Source organism: Delphinus delphis, chromosome 20, assembly GCF_949987515.2.
Source record: "Delphinus delphis chromosome 20, mDelDel1.2, whole genome shotgun sequence".
NCBI lineage: Eukaryota > Metazoa > Chordata > Mammalia > Artiodactyla > Delphinidae > Delphinus > Delphinus delphis.
In genome coordinates this window covers 44,548,304-44,565,020 of record NC_082702.1, presented here as the reverse complement: position 1 = coordinate 44,565,020, position 16,717 = coordinate 44,548,304, and the positions used below count along the sequence as shown (strand labels likewise).

The following is a 16,717-nucleotide window of genomic DNA, read 5'->3' as shown; positions in this document are numbered from 1 at the left end:
AGAGTTTGGGCCTGGAGATGGTAGTAGGGTTCCAAGGCTCACTCTGCCGCAGGAAGTAGACAAAACTCAATGAAACGTTAGCATCTTGTAGAATAGGCTTGGACCTTGACATATTCCGGTTAGAGCTGATCCAAGTCAAGAGAGGAATAGGAACTCACTGTCCTCTGAAAAACATGCATGGAAATGATGCTCAGGGCAAGGCGCTGATTCTAGCAATATGAGGAACCTGAGGGAACAGGGAGGAAATGACAATCTTGATTTGAGGAGAAATTAATGAAGTGATTTCTCAAGGACTAGTCTCATGGCCAGGCAGCTCTGTTGCAGGTGACTTCTTACCTTGGGGGTACCATGGAGTCTACAGGTGGCAGAAAAGGTAGCCTTGGACTCAGGCTGAACAGGAGACCAGGGCATTCTTGTGAGGCTTCCAAAACACGTTAGAGGAGAAAAATGCCTATTCTGCCTGTTCCCTTCTTATCCTCACACCTCCCAAAAGGGACTGGGTCAGGGGAAGGGATAGGTCTGAGATAGGAAGCACTTGGGTAACATCAAAGATTCTTAAATCAGGATGAGCCTTAATTCATTTGCCTCCCCCTTTACAGAGGAGAAAACAATGATCTCTGGTCCAGAATAGCTAAGCAAAAGATTTGTTTTTTTCCCCTATTTGAATTTCCAATCCAGTGATCTCTTCAAAATACGTTTTTTTTTCTTTTTTGACCCAATGGACTAAGAAAGACAGCACCATAGTAAGTAGCAAAAGCCGCATGGTGGACATACCTGAGCAGTGGGGCATCCCGACAGACTTGGTGATGTCCATTCTTCGGCTCACATCTTGGGTTATCCCTCTCCAGTCCAAGGTGCCATACACTTTCCCCCTTGATGTGGGGTCTGTTTTGCTTGGCCATAGGGCTTTGGTACATACCCTTGAGGGCCCAGCTTTCAGCTTCTTCTCCTCTATTTCATTCTTTAGTTTCTTGTTTTCCTTTTGCAGATGGACCATTACATTGTGGAGGTGGCTGGGGAAGGAGAGGGAAGGACAGGTGGGTGTTTGGTCTGTTCCAGTTCCGTGGACGCCCAGTTCCTTCCAGAGCTCGTGCTCTCACGCATGTTCTGTGGCAATGGAGGCCTATGTGCATCCCCAGGAAGAAGCCCAGGCCTGGGGTTGGGGTGGACCCAGAATCAGCACTCCTGACCCACTGTGTCATGTCAGCTCTGGGCTAGTTTTCTTATCTGTTAGATGGGGACCATTGAGTCTGATCTGCCTTCTGGGGTTCATATAAAAATCCAGTTTGACAAATGATAGAAATTGGATTCAAAGAGCCAGAACAACTCTGATCACGTGTCCTCAGTTTCTCACAGCCATGCCTAGGAAACACTCACATCCAGTTCTGATGCCAAAGCCCAAGTTCTTTTGCCTCCCTTTGCTGAAAGGTTGAGAACACAGGGGATCCCAGCTCTGTCGAGAGCTTGGGCAAGTTACTTGTCCCCATTTTATGGAAGAAATGGCAGCTCCAGTGTAGGTGAGGGGAAAGGTAACTGAGCATACCTCCTGTGGCTCAATAAATGGCAACTGTTAATACTAACAGCCTTATTTCTCCAAACCAGTGTTGAGAGAAGTGAGTGACAGTGGGCTCTGGAACCAGGCTTCCCAAGTTGGGATTCTGACTCTGCCACTTACTGGTCAAGAGACCATGGGAAAATTATGTAGCCTGAGTTTCTCCCTTTCTTCATCCTTAAATGGGGATTATACGTGCACTGAACGTGTGAGGTATTATGAAGATTAAATAAGTTAACACATGTAAAGCACTTGGAACAGTGCTCCTCATGAGTAAGCAATAAATATTAGTTGAGCTCTTGTTATTATGATTAAAAGATGGTGTTCCTTCAAATAGGGTCAAGCAAACTCAAGAATGAGTTCTTTGTGAAACAAACAAACAAAAAACCCAAAAAACTTGCCAGAACTTGGCACAATATAAGAAAAAGCCTGGTGCCCGGCTACCTTCAGATTCTGACAATTTCTCCTTTAGTTAAATCCTTTCAGAAAGTGTTTCTGTCCTAGTGAAATATTTTATGATATTTTCTAGAGGAAATCAAGTAGAGAATTCATCCTCAACTGCTTCTCTGGGTGTATTCTCTGCCCTCTTGCTCTGTATAAATCTGGCTGGCAGTGAAGACACCCCTTCCCTTGTAGCTCTTCATGTTGTTGCCATGCTCCTTGTGCCACTGGGCCTGGAGGTAGGGTCCTCGAATGCCCTCATTCCCTGGCTCTCTGCCACTCTCTCTGGTCCACTCCTGTCAGCATCCCTGATGCTTTCAGCATCCTGTACTTTTCATCCAAGCCCTGGCCCTTCAGTTCCTTGACCTCCTTATTCCAGTGATCTTTTCTTCTCCTTCAACCCAGACGCTTTCCTATGGTCCAAGCTCAGGACACAGCTTTCTAACTGGGGCTGCATGAATGGGTCCCAGGTGTGCTGCGATACCTCAGCCCTTGGAGCAGGGTTTGGCACAGCTGCTGGTTGGTCACCTTTACCATAAGCAACCCCATCCAAGACCCTCTCAGTGTGTCAAACAAAGGTGTTCATTTTCTAAGTGTTCCCTGACAAAAGGTTGGGAAACACTGCCCTGGAGCTTGTCATTACCTGTTACTATGCCACCTCTGAAATCTCAGTTTTAGACATCCATACTTTTGCCTCTGTTCCCAAACTTCCAACACTCCTCCCGTACCACACTCTATGCTGACCCAGCTTTGACCATGAGGGTGAACCAAGGCTGCAAGTAGATGGACCCAAATGACCACATGGGACAGAAGGACCCCACCAACCTTGACTGCTCACCTCATAGAGGTGTTCCTTCTATGTTCTATGTCCCTTTGTTTGGAGAGCTCTCCGTTACCACAGCTTAGCCACTACCCTAACTAATACAGTCTGCTCTTCAGTTCCTGTTTCCTTCTCAGCATTCTGACTTCTGAGAACTGTGGAAGGTGACAGTGGAGAGGGACATAGAGATGATTAACCCCTTTTTTTATTGTTGGTGAGGGGACTAAGGCCCAAAGAGGTCAAGTGGTATTGCCCAAGGTCACATGGATGCAGATTTGGGACTTGGGGTCTTTCTCCACATATCCAGTGAGAAAGCCAGCCCTGGTTCCTGGCTGACTCCTCTCCCTGGGGCCCAAGCTCCAGCCAGGGGGGCGTGGGATGACTTACTCCTTTTCACCAGTCAGCTTGGTGATATATTTGACCTGTTCACGGAGTTTGTTTCCTAGTTTCTCATTGGCGATCCTGTAATAAAATTCACAGAAGAAAAGAGTTCCCCAGACCCCTGTGGGTAAGAGCATGAGCTGGCTGAAAAGGACATTGGGTGTTCTTGGCGAGGCCTCTTCGGGGCCCAGACCCCCCGCTCATCCCCCCGTCCCCGGAGCTAGAGCCCTCCTAGCAGCTGGCAATTAAGAGGACCCTCTACACTCCAAAGCAAAATCACTGTGATCCCAAGTGAGTTCAGGGGATCCAGGCAGTGAAGCCCGACACCAGGCTGGGAAGAGGAAATCTGACCCACAGGAGCATCCCTTCTGTCTGGAAGCTGCTCCATTTCCAAGTGGGCGGGGCTTTCTGAACCCGCCTGAAGGGTTGCGGCCCCTTCATCTTATTCCCAGCATCTGGGTGTGGGCTGAGACTGGATCAGTTTCCCTGGAGGGCTGTGTGTGTGTGTATGACACTATTCTCTGGCACAGGTGTGATTCCAGCCCTTGGAAGCCTGCCTTACTGTTTTCTTCCGCACTTACTTCTGCTCTTTTGCCCATTGCTCCATGTTGGACATAATCTGATCGTTCTCTCGGTGCAGCCTGCAGGTGTCTTTAGGTGCAGACCGCTGGGACAGGCAACAGGACTTCGGTACAAGAAGTAAATGAGATAGTAAGGGGGTGGGAGCACAGGCCTGTCACCTCCCTTCTCGCAGATCAGGTCTCCTCTCTTCCTGGGAGAAGAAACATTGACTCTGCTGTCCAACCCTGAGGCCAGAGTTGGAATTGCCATTGCAGGCCTCCACCTCCAGCAGTGCATTATCACAAAGGTGACATCTGTGAGCAGACACCACTTATAGTAGAGACAAAGTAGGTTTGTACATTTATAATAATGATTTTCAGGCCAAAGGTAGCAAAGTGACCTATTCTAAAACAGCAATACATTAAGCCTTTTTAAAAACAGATGAAAGAAAAAATATCTGGTGGAAAGGGAGGAATTTTTTTCTAATTTGGGCAAAGGCCCTGTGGCCACCCCAAGGATATCCGGGAGCCTCCTGCTACAAACTTCACTGCTCAGAGAGCTGGACGTGCACAAAGAGCTCTTAGCCGATTCTACTGCAGGGTAATTGAAAGTGTCAGGAGGGGCTCTGGAGGGTGACTGAGCCGTGGATTATCTAAGTCGGGGCTGCTGGTGTACCTGACATGGAGATGGCATTCTCTCTCCTCTGGATTGGGACCTTTGCTCTGTTCAATATCTCTATCAACAAAGTCACGGGAAGATGGTTGGGTCGAGACAGCCGTTGTGGGCCTGGAACACCCAGACCCCGCTTTGTACTGAATAGAGGGGGTGTCCTTTCCTTGCTCCCAGGCACCCCCACCCCCACCAAAGGGTGTCTGTCACGCAGGCGGTCGTGGGATGTTCTGGGGCAGTGGGAGGAAGCGGCTGGGAGTTGAGGAGTGCCCACCTCCGTCCCGTCCGCGAGGAGGCTCTCTTTCAGGGCGCGCATTTCCTCCCGGAACGCCCTGAGCTGCTCCTCTTTAGCGGCCAGCACCTCGAGGTCCCGCTGGTGCTGCTTCTGCCACTGCAGCACCTGGTTGCTCATGTCCTCCAGCTTTTTGTCGAAGGCCTGCACCTGCTCGGTAGCGCACAGTGAGGAGGGAGACCCCAGCTTGCCACCCTGACCCTGGAAGACCCACGACAAGGCGGGAGGGCGCTTTCTCTGGGAGGTTCATGAGGGAGTGTTTTATTTCCAGCGGCCAGCAGAGGGCGCCCCTGCTCTGATAGTTGCCGCCTTCTTGAAGCTCCCAGAGCCCAGCAAAAGGGAGGGCACCTGTTAGCCGAAGGGACCGGCTCAGTGCGAAGTACACAGCTGTGGGGCAAGAAGAGGCCTTGGGGCCCTGGGCAGGACGGCAGCCGGGGCCCCTGGCCGCTCCTCACCTCTAGCTCACTCTGCTGCTGGAAGCCCTGCAGTTTTTTTAACTCCACATTCAGCTTTTTCATCCTCTCCTCGTAAGCAATGACTTCCTCTTCCAGCTGAATCTTCCTGTCTTGGGCCTGTGTCAGAATTTGGTGAAGACTCTTTGTCTCTGAGGTCGAATGACTGAGCTTTGGTAAAGACAAAGGGTTGGGGGGAGAACGGCTGTCATTGCGCTTGGGCCTCTGTGCTGAGTCCTGAATGGAGAAGGGTTCCACCAGTCCCACAGCCCCTACTCTCTTCTGCCCAGGGTGGCACAGACACACCTGGTCCTGGTCACCTCGCCTAGAGTCCCAGGGAGGGGTGAGAAGTGACAACGGTCAGTCTTCTGCATCTCCCCTGCCCCTCTCCCGTTTCCTCTCTTTCCAATTCTATGAGCTCATCAGCCAGGCATGATTAGCACAGGGATGCGGCATGAATTTCCCTGAAAAATCCAGGTCTTGGGAAAACCTTGCCCCTGGGTCACCCATGGGCAGAAAGACTTGTTAGATTTGGCCTCTATCCCCCTCTTCCCCAAAGCCTCACTAGGGAGAAGCAGGCCTTCTCTGGACAGACATCCCAGCCAATGCAAGGGTTTGCAGATGGCCTTGGTGACAGCCAGTTATGCAGGAAATTGACTCCTTCACCTTTCATGCTGCTGGGATAACTTGGATATTAAACAGCCCCGGAGATGAGAGGGTGTAGCCCACCTTATCCAGGGCCTGTGTTAGGTCGTCTTGGCAGGAGGCTGACTTCCGGCATACCTCCTCATAGACATCTTTACTGACCGTGGTCTGGAGGTATTGCTTCTCTTTCGCCGCAGCCTTGTCCAGCTGAATCTGCAGACTCGCCATGGTCTCCTTCTGAAGGATTATCTTTAGGGAGGGGGAACATAACTGTCAAGGTTCATGGCCGTGGAGGCATCCTCTGTGTCCACAGATGGACAGGCACAGGGCTCTCTCCTCCCTGCACTAACTACCTGCCCAGCAGACTGTGATAATGCCCACTTCCCCTCACTGTTGGAAGAGGAAGAGCTGCCTTTCCAGGTTCTTCTGCACCCCTCTCCCACACTTCCTTTCTAGATAGCATGTCTTCCCAATACAAGGAGTACTGGAAGTACTGGGCCATGATGTGTCAAATACACGAAAAGTCCCTTTCACAGACTCCGCAGCCTTTGACGTGTGCCAGCCAAGCATGGGTCCTACATTTGTAACTGGATGGTTTCTGTTAATAGTTAACTGTCTCATGGTTAGGGTTAGGGTTAGGATTAGTGTTAACCTGGAATCCAATTCTAGGTTAGGAAATATGATGCAACATTTCAGTGGTATGCATTATGCCTCAACTCCTGACATAATCCACTAGACTTGATGCACCATGAAAGCAGGACTGTGTGTGCTTTCTTCATCGCTGTATCCCCACTACCTGTAGCTCAGAGCATGGCATATAATAGGTGCTCACTAAATATACTAAATGATTTATTTGGACTGAATGAAATAGTGCATTGGGCAATACTAGGGATGAATTGGACATATAGTTCCGACAGAGTGTGTTTAAAATTGAAATATGGACTACTGATGAAAGGAAATGCAGTTTAGAATGCAAAACTAAGCCTCTTTCTAATGGCTGTTTCCATTGATTCAAAAAGTCTGTTATATGTGGGGCATGCTTTTAAAAAATTGAACATGCTTACACACACATAAACTCCTCCAGCCTCTGGATTCCCATCAAAGGAATTCTGAAATTAGTGCTTCTAGTTGCACATTTACATAACTCCCTTTCTTTTGGCAAATGTGATAACAGGCCTATATTAAATACTTAGGCAGTATTCCTTATATTGAAAGCAGTTCCTTGGGGATTTGAGTGATTCAGGCCTCAACTCTGGATCCCACTAGAGGAGAGATTTATATCTCTGAGTGACAAAACTCCAGAAACATCAGTGCCTCAGACCTCTGCTGTTTAATATGGTAGCCACTAGCCACATGAGACTATTTACATTTCAATAAAACTAAAATTAAACTTATAAATTCAGTTCCTTAGTCATACTAAGCCATATTTCGAGCAGTCAATAGCCATATGTGGCTAGTGCATATAGTATCAGGTAACTCTAATCTAGAACTTTTCCATCATCACAGAGAGTTCTATTGCGTAGTGCTATTCGTACACTTAGAATGGTCATAGTATTTTAAGATGAACTCTTTATTATGAAGGACTCAGAGCTGCTTGGTCTCTCATTTACAATTCAAGAGACTACCTAATCAAGATGCTGTATTTTTTTCTTGTCCAGAAGTATGGAATGGGCTCATTTGGGGCAAGTATTGCCATTCAGGATGAAGGGAAAGAGGTCAGGTGGCAGAGCCAGATGACCCAAGTTCAAATATTGCTCCATCCCATCACTTACCAATTAGTCAGTCTGAGCCTCAGCCTTTCTCTCCTCTGTAAACCAGCAGATGGAAGGCATGCCAAGGACTTAAGTAGACGGTCAGTAAATGATGACTGAATGTGAGCACAGTGCCTCACGTACATTAGATGCCATTTACTCCTTTTGTCTTTATTCGTGTAATGAAATATAACCATGTCCCCTTTCATCCCATTTTTGTGCTTTGGGACTATTTTTGGAAGTGTTCCCTAGCAAATTGCCCCGAACAATGGGCTCACTCAACTCTGGTCTAAAATGCAACTCTGGAAGCCTTGATGCCAAAGCCCAGATGGTTTGGGGCTCCACCAGATATTAAATAAGACCTTCTACATGTGGAAGAAATACTTCTTGGCCAGCAAGTGGGTGACACTTCAGGAGGGAAGTGGGGGCTCCGGTGCCCCAGAATGCACATGGGCTGGGCAGTTAGTGGCATTTCTGTGATGGAGGAGAGCTAGGTGCCAACTTCAGGTCAAGGGTCATAGGGTTCAAATTTCTCACCCCCTTGGGGTTTCTGTCTACTCACCTTACGAGTCAGCTCCTGGTTGATTTGCTGGGTGCTGTTTTGTTTGCAGAGAGAGGAATCCAGTTGCGCAGAACATTGCTTTAACTGTGATTTGAGATTATCATTTTCCTCCTCCAACTTTCTCAAATTCTCCTTTGACTGCTCCCCAATTAAGGAAACAAAGCCCAGATGGAGGTGTTATCTTAGACTCCTGCAGAAGCCCCTCCTTCTGCCCTCACACACAGCTCCACCTTGCACCCCATGTATCTCAGGCCTTCTCTGCCCTCCTCACTTGTCTTTCTCACCCTCCCTCCCTTCTCTCCTGAAGTCTGAGCACCCTCAGCCTCTGTATCCCACCAGGCCCAGCTGGGCTCAGGTCTGGCCTTGGATTCTTAATCCCGAGGCTTCCCAGATTCTCCTCACCATCTTTTCTTTCTTTTTTCCTTCCTGTCGGAATATCTCGAGCTCTTGCTGCAGTAGCTTCTCCTGCTCTTTACTCTTTTTCAGCTGCTCCTGTTTCTCCTCCAGCAACCTGGTTTCCTCCTGAAGCTGTTCTTCTAGACTGCATTTGGAGGAGGCTTGCTTCCTGTTCTGAGAAAACAAACACGGGGCTGCAAGTCAGGCACCATATTTTTGCGGAGAAAACCCCCAGCTCAGACAACTGTGCACAGGGATGGCTGAAATAAATATGAGGCTTCCCTGGTGGTGCAGTGGTTGAGAGTCCGCCTGCCGATGCAGGGGACACGGGTTCGTGCCCCGGTCCGGGAAGATCCCACATCCCACATGCCGCGGAGCGGCTGGGCCCGTGAGCCATGGCCGCTGAGCCTGTGGCGTCCGGAGCCTGTGCTCTGCAATGGGAGAGGCCACAACAGTGAGAGGCCCGTGTACCGCAAAAAAAAAAAAAAAAAAAAAATGAGGACAACTCCTTGGTTATTTAGCGTGTTTAATAAAAAAGTTTCCTCTTAGGTTCAGCAATAGTTTTTCTTTGTTCAATTAGAAATACCAACTTATTTTATTTATAGATCCAGGTCCCACTTACTTACCAAGTCTTTCCACATAAAATACTCTCTGAATAAATTTTTAAAAATCTTAGAAAAGCACAAAAGGAATAATTCAAAGTTAAAAAACTTTAAATAGACTGAGAGGATAGCTTTTGAGTCCTAGAAAAAGAAATAATATTGTCGTTTGACTGTTTTTAAGCTTGGCCCCTGAAAATGCTTATTATTGGTTGTGGGAACTGGAGCTGCCTGGCTGGCTTAGCATTCTAAAACAAATTCTGGACAAGTAGCTTGCAATGGATTGGTGGTGGCATCTTCCCAAATAAAGAGCAATGCAATTTTTTTTTTTTTTTTGGCCACACCGCTCAGCTTGTGGGATCTTAGTTTCCCGACCAGGGATTGACCCAGACCCTTTGCAGTGAGAGCTCGGAGTCCTAACCACTGGACGGCCAGGGAATTCCCAAGAGCAATGCATTTAATCTGAAACAGAGCAAATGCTTGAGCTGGCTGCCTACTTGCCCTCCACACCTGGTGTTGAATGTGATTTATACGATCTAGAAGGTCATTCAGTTTTACATCCTGCTCAGTCACTGTCTTCTGAAGCTGCCTCTTTTCCTTCTCTGAAATTTCAAGCTTTCTGGAGAACTCAGATAATTCTGATGTCAGCTCCTCTATCCGTTTCCTAAAGCAAAATGGCAAAAACAGGTGGATGGACTTCAGGGTCCACGTCGGTGGACTGTGGGCTGGCTGCCCGGGGCTTGCTACCCAACTCCTGGGCAGCATCCCACAGGGTCCCAACTGGCTTACGAGGGACAGAGACTCTATCTGGAGGGGAACCTGTGGTACCTGCTGGGCGCGAGTTCCTCCTCTGCCATTAGGGAATCCTTCTGCAGCTTCTGAAGTTCTCTCCGGAGCTCCTGGATGGTCTCTGCCTTCTGCTTCTCCAGGCAAATGCAGCTTTGCAGTTTCCTATGGCAATCCTCCAGGTTACCCTTTGCCAGAATGGCTTCTTCTTTATATTGGGCTGCTTGCTGAGCTGCAGAAGACAGGAGATAGCCCGGGGCATATCCATGTGTGAAGGGAGTATGTGTGAAGATCAGACTCTCAAATGAGACCAGTTAAAAAGTCTGTTCCTTGGGGCTTCCCTGGTGGTGCAGTGGTTAAGAATCTGCCTGCCAATGTAGGGGACACGGGTTTGAGCCCTGGTCCGGGAAGATCCCACATGCTGTGGAGCAACTAAGCCCGTGTGCCACAACTACTGAGCCCGAGCTCTAGAGCCTGCGAGCCACAACTACTGAGCCTGCATGCCACAACTACTGAGCCCACGTGCCACAACCTACTGAAGGCTGTGCACCTAGAGTCCGTGCTCCACAACAAGAGAAGCCACTGCAATGAGAAGTCTGCACACCACAATGAAGAGAAGCCCCTGCTCACTGCAACCAGAGAAAGCCTGTGTGAAGCAACGAAGACCCAATGTAGCCAAAAAAAACAAAAGTCTGTTCCTTCATTCTGTGACTTACTTCAATTTCCAATCTGTCCTCATCTCTCTCTATCTCATTATCACTCCTAAGGAGCTCTGATAAATTATCTGTCTTCAACTACCCACCAGCCGTGAACTCCTTCTTGAATAAAATTAAACAAATTGGCTGAAATTGCTTGGTATCTCTTCTGCGACTCATCCTGTCATTGAAGACAAATCCTGACCCTCATAGAGTTTAGAGTCTAGTGAGGGAGCTGACATAGAGAACACAGTAATGTTAAACTCACACTGACTGTGAACTCAGGAAGGAGGACCAAAGCGGGGAAGTACAGTTGGAGATGGACTTATGGAGGAACAGAGGCTGAGCTGGGCCTTAGAAGAAGGAGAAGAAAGGGAATTCTCGGGGTGGGGGGCACAGTGAAGGGAATGGGGAGGGCATGTGGGAAGATGATGGGAAGATATCAGCTTAACTGGAAAGGAAAGTGGGAAGGAATGGTGAGAGACAGAATTGAGGAAGTGGATGGACTAGAGGGGGTTTTGGAGGACGCTGAAAGCCTGAGAGAAATGTTTAGACATGATTTAGTCGGTTCTTGAGTAGGGACCTGCCATAAAGGAAAGAGTGCTTTAGGAAAATTGGAATGGATTAGAATGGAGAAAGACTTCTGACAATATCCTTTTAGCCCACGTCCTTGCCTCCACTGGGTATGAAGGAGTAAGGTGCTTACTGGGGTTTCTCTACACCAAATATCTCCCCACTTCCGGTAGTTTCTCCTATCATTTCTACTTAAATATCACTTTTCTCTCCATTTTTTTAAGCCTGGGATACTGGAAGAAAGATGGTGTCACTACGGAGATAATTATACACCCGGAAGAAGGGAGGAGGATTTTTTTTAATAGGGAAGAGAGTAGGTTCAGCTTTGGGAATGTTGGGTTAGTGGGGAAGGTGGGTTGGTCAGGTGGAGCTAGTCTCTAAAGACAAGACTGACCAGGTGCCAAGTCAGGGCTGGGGCTCTAGGCATTGGAGTCACCTGCAGAGAAATGCAGCTACAAGGAGCAGAGGCGCTCACCAAGGAATGAGTGTAGAGAGGAGAGGAGAGGGCAGAATCTTAGAGATGGGTGACCACTGTCAGGGCAGGAGGGAAAAGAGGAAACAGTGGTGAGATTTATGGAAGAACAAGGGACCTGTTGTGTCTCCAAAGCTAATAAACAACCGTTGAGGTGCGGGGGACCAACAGTGTGGACACCCAGAGAGTTAGAGGAGGGCGAGGAAGGAAGACGTGCTTTGGACCTTCTTGTTTTCCCCCAAATTGATACATCACTCACATAACATAAAATTTATCCTTTTAAAGTGTACAGTACAGTGGTTTCTAGTAGCCTCACAAAGTTGTGCAACCATCAACATCTAATTCCAGGACATTTTTATCACTCAAAGGCAACCCCATTTCCAAGGCAAGAAGTTACTGGTGACTTCTGAGAAAGCACTTTGGGCAAAGGAGCAAGGACACAACCCACACTGCAAGCAAATGTGTGTGTAGACCAAAAAAGGAGAGTGTTAAACACCAGGGAAGGAAGAAATGAATGGTGTGACAAAGGTCCCAGAGAAGGTGGAGAGGAATGTGGTACAAAGAAGCAAGGTACAGAGCCCTGTGCTCTCCGTGGTGAGGAAAGGAGAGGACCTTCAGCTGAGGCTGCAGAGAAAACGGTGAGCGTGTGAGAGCAGTGGTCTGCCTTCCCAACCCGAGCACCTGCTGTGTGATGGGGGCTTCAGAGAAAAGGTAAGGTTGGGGTGAAGGAAGGAGCTTAGAGGGCGGTCCTAACTGCTGTGAGATGAGATGAGATCATGAGGAGATCGGAGTGAGAAAGCGGTGAGGGAGAGGGACACGGCCATTTGGGGAAAGGAGGGGGCTGCTCTGGCCCCGTGGGTTGGAGTGTGTGGGGACAGTGCTTGCCCGGGGGCCTCACCAGCCAGCCTGTGCTGCTGTTTGGCATCTTCGAGACAGTCCTTCAGCTTTTTGATTTCAGCTCCCAGGTGCCCATACTCGGCCTTGCACTTATCCCGTCTCTCCTCCTGGATGGCAACTTCGAGTTCTCTTGTCATGCATTGCTGCTTCTCCAACTCCATCTCCTTTTTTACGAGGGTGTTCTTAACCTGCGCCAGGTCCTTCTCTAGCTCCTGCAGCATCTCATCTTTCTCCTGGAGGAGCTGAGGAAAGCAAAGTGTTAATGCTGATAGAGGCCTGAGCAGCGGCAGGGCGAAGTCAGTTAGAGATTGTCTTGAGCCCTCTTCCAGCCACTGTCTTCTCTTGCCTGGATGTTGCAATAGCCTCCACCTGGGCTCCCTGCCTCCCTGTAGCAGTCAGAGTTGGGCTTTTACAAATGCGAGTCAGATCTTGTTATGTCTCTGTTCAAAACCTCTACTGGGTCCATCTCAGTTAGAAAAAGACCAAAGTCCTTACAACGACGTCCCGGGACGCTCATGATCTGGTTCTTGGCTACCTGTCTGACCTCACCTCTTGCCGCCCCACCCTCTCTGCTTCCGAGCTGACTCCCACCTGAGGGCACTCGCCCTTGATGTTGCCTCTGCCTGGAATATTCTTCAAGACTTTGGCCTGGGTGGCCCCCTTACTTCATTCAAATGTCTGCCCAAATGTCACCTTATCAAAGAGGCCTCCCCCGACCACTCTGGGGAAAACAGCCACCAAGCTGTTTTAGGAATTCATTAGTACCTAACATTTTATTGTATATTAGTTTTATTTGTTTGTCTCTAAAGACTGGAATGTAAGCTCCATGAAAGTAGGGATGGCACATGTTTTATTATATTCTTATGCCTAGAAGAGTGCTTGGCATATAATAGGAGCTCAAAAGTATCTGTTGAATGAATATATGAGTGACTCGAAGCTGCTTATCCAGACTCCTTGCTGCTTCTTCAACATCTCTCCAAATACCTCCATTTTGACTGGTGAATCACCTCCAGATCTTGAAATAGGAAGTTTGAATTACCAGCCACTCAAATCAATTGGATTATTTCTACTAGCTCTGATAAAAGTTTAGAGTTGAAACAGTACTGACTACAAAAACTTGCGCTGGTTTCAGTCTTTCTGCCCTTGGTTCCAGTCTTACGCTTTTCTAGGAGCTTGATTTACGTTGGTAACTACAGACCTTGTAGGGCATATTTCCACTAATATTTTCAAACTGCCTGGTTTGCATATTTGTAAGTTATTTGTAATTAAAGAATTGAAATTCACATGAAATTGTGAATAAGGCTACACATTATTTTATAGCATTTCTTTCTACTCTTAGGCATAAACAAAAGCATAAGGGAATAATACGAGCGTGTCCCAAACTCACTATTGCAGGGCTGGGGAAGAACCCCTTTCTTACACAGAGTCCACATCTCTATTAAGGCCCCTGATGTTTTATTTATTTATTACGTGCCATGAGAAATTCCAAGGAAGAGCTCAGAATTGCCCCTGGGCCTGAAGCACTGCAGTCTCACTGCGCATGTATGGGTGTTCCCCAAGCAATCACAGCGAGTGTGGGGCCACAGAGCCCGCCTCTGCCGAGGCCTGGCCTCACAGGGCCCTGCTGGCAGTTCCAATCACGGAGCTCCTCGCCTTACCTTGTCTTTCTTCAAACCGAGCTTCTGGGTCTCAGTGAACTGCACCTGCAGCTCCTGCAGTCGCTGTTGCAGGATGACGACCTCCTTGTCCTTCCTCTCCAAGCGGGCAGATGTCTCTTCCCGCAGCCTGTGCAGGTCCAGCTCCAGCTTCAACATGTCTGCAGCGGGACAAGACAGAGCGCTTCTTGCTCAGAGCGGGGCTCCGGCTTCCTTGGCTGCCTACCCTCTGCTGCAGCCCGCTGGCCCGCGGTTTACCCTCCATGATGCTTTTCTTCTGTTCCGACACGGCTTCTAGCTCTGTGCGCAAATCCTTCACGAGGTTCTGGCACTCCTCCACATGCAAGCACTGGCTGTCTTTCTGCTCCTGCAGGTGCTTCAGTATCTGGGCAGATGGAAGAGCAGGGCAGGGTGAGGACATGGGGGAAGAAAGCTTTATAGAATTCTGAGTGTCCAGAACAGGCAAATCCGTAGGGACGGAAAGTAGAATAGTGGTTGCCAGGGTTTGCGGGAGGGGGGATGGGGGGGTGACTGCTCGTGGATATGGGTTTCTTTTTGGAGTGATGAAAATGTTCTGGAATTAGTGGTGCTATTGCCTAACTTTGTGAATACACTAAAAACCAATGATTGTACACTTTATTTTTATTTTATTTTATTTTTTTAAACATCTTTATTGGAGTAAAATTGCTTTACAATGGTGTGTTAGTTTCTGCTTTATAACAAAGTGAATCAGCTATACATATACATATGTCCCCATATTTCCTCCCTCTTGCATCTTCCTCCCTCCCATCCTCCCTATCCCACCCCTTTAGGTGGTCACAAAGCACCGAGCTGATCTCCCTGTGCTATGCGGCTGCTTCCCACTAGCTATCTATTTTACGTTTGGTAGTGTATATATGTCCACGCCACTCTCTCACTTCGTCCCAGCTTACCCTTCCCCCTCCCCGTGTCCTCAAGTCCATTCTGATTGCACACTTTAAATGGTGAGTTTTCTGGTATGTCAATTATATCTCAATTTAAAAAGTAAAAAGAGAGTTAAAAAAGAAAGGACATGGCAGACTTCTTCTCATGCCCACACGGAATGGAATGTGCACAAAAGGAGCCCCCTCTTCCTCCCTGTAACACTCAGTGTCATTGATAAGACACCTACTGTGTGCCAGGCACTGTGTGCACTGTAGGTGCTGCAAACGACACAGACACCAATTCTTAACCCCAGGGAGCTGACCTTCTGGTGGGATGAGACAGACAAAGAGCGTAAAGTAGTGACTTACAGAAAACAAAAGTTGATAAGTGCTATGGAAGAAACAGAACCGCAAAAGGGGAATGGAGATGTATGGGGCAGGCAGGGGCGAGGCTGTGGGTTACAGTTTTAAATAGGATAGATGGGTTGGCCTCACTGAGAAGGTGGCCTCTGAGCAGGCACTTGCTGGAGGTGAGGGCGTGAGCCATGTTGAGGTATCTGAGGGACGAGCTCTGCAGTTGGGGGAGCAGGCAGTGCTAGCTGATGACAAGGCCCTGGGGGCAGAACATGCAGGAGGCCATGTGGTTAGAGTGGAGTGAGTGATGGAGAGAGAAGGAGGAGGAGAGGAGGTGAGGAAGTTAGGGGGCAGTCACATCACAGAGGGCTCTTAGTCCCTCAGCAAGAACTTTGGCTTCTACCCTGAAGGAGAGGGGAAGGGGCTGTAACCAGAGAAACCAGGAAGGAACATGTACACGTGGCCAAGAAGGAACAATTAGTTGTCTGGGCATCAGGGGATGCTGGGGAGATAGTTATGTGATTTCACAGTTGACAATGAAGGAGGGTTGCAGCAAGAAGACAGAGGGGGACAGCTGGAGAAATGCAGGGCAATCACCGTCTGACCTGGGTGTGGGCCCTACAGCGACTCAAAGGCCCAGTGTGTGCCAGGCCAGCTGAGGGAGGAGAGGACGGCTGGCACTAACTGTGATGTGGGTAGTTCTAGCCTGAATAGAATGTTCAAATAATGTGAAGGCTTTGGGTAGGATATACAAAATGGTGGGTGAAAGTGGATTCTGTTTCTTGAGGAAGTCTGTATCATTTTAAAAAATGGAGTATTAAAGAAGAATTTGTGTTTAGTAGATACAGTTTCAGTTTCGCAAGATGAAAAAGTTCTAGAGATTTATTGCACAACAATGAGAATATACTTAACACAACTAACTGTACACTTAAAAATGGTTAAGATGGTCAATTTAATGTTATGTGTTTTTTACCACTATAAAAAATTAAAAAGTGAGGGAGAAATAAAGACATTTCTCAGACAAAAAGAAAACAAACATGGAGTGTATGAGATCTTGCTGTAGGTCAGGATGTGAATAACATGGGACTGACTTTTAAAATAAATATTGACAGATGTACAAGGAAGAGCTCCAAAGTTCATCCAAACCTTGTGGGATCAGAAAGTCCTGGAAAAAGAAGCATCTCCACTCCCCAGCTAGAGGATCCCTTGGAGAGCTGATGTGTTGACTCTCTCTGCCACTCCGCTTTGCCACTATTTCAGCA

At 48.1% G+C, this 16,717-nt stretch overlaps 1 protein-coding gene across 1 annotated transcript in view; it reads right to left on the bottom strand.

The window, feature by feature from the left end:
* Positions 1 to 16,717, bottom strand: part of PMFBP1 (polyamine modulated factor 1 binding protein 1) — a 43,829-nt gene that overhangs the window by 2,251 nt on the left and 24,861 nt on the right. The window contains exons 7-19 of the mRNA XM_059999299.1: positions 14,458 to 14,584; positions 14,203 to 14,360; positions 12,546 to 12,786; positions 9,950 to 10,139; positions 9,632 to 9,785; positions 8,529 to 8,696; positions 8,127 to 8,264; positions 5,898 to 6,062; positions 5,172 to 5,339; positions 4,699 to 4,866; positions 3,776 to 3,879; positions 3,201 to 3,275; positions 775 to 1,013 (exon numbers count right to left, since the gene is read on the bottom strand). Of these exons, the coding sequence (XP_059855282.1) occupies positions 775 to 1,013; positions 3,201 to 3,275; positions 3,776 to 3,879; positions 4,699 to 4,866; positions 5,172 to 5,339; positions 5,898 to 6,062; positions 8,127 to 8,264; positions 8,529 to 8,696; positions 9,632 to 9,785; positions 9,950 to 10,139; positions 12,546 to 12,786; positions 14,203 to 14,360; positions 14,458 to 14,584 (2,095 nt within the window). The remainder of the gene's footprint in view (positions 1 to 774; positions 1,014 to 3,200; positions 3,276 to 3,775; positions 3,880 to 4,698; positions 4,867 to 5,171; positions 5,340 to 5,897; positions 6,063 to 8,126; positions 8,265 to 8,528; positions 8,697 to 9,631; positions 9,786 to 9,949; positions 10,140 to 12,545; positions 12,787 to 14,202; positions 14,361 to 14,457; positions 14,585 to 16,717) is intronic.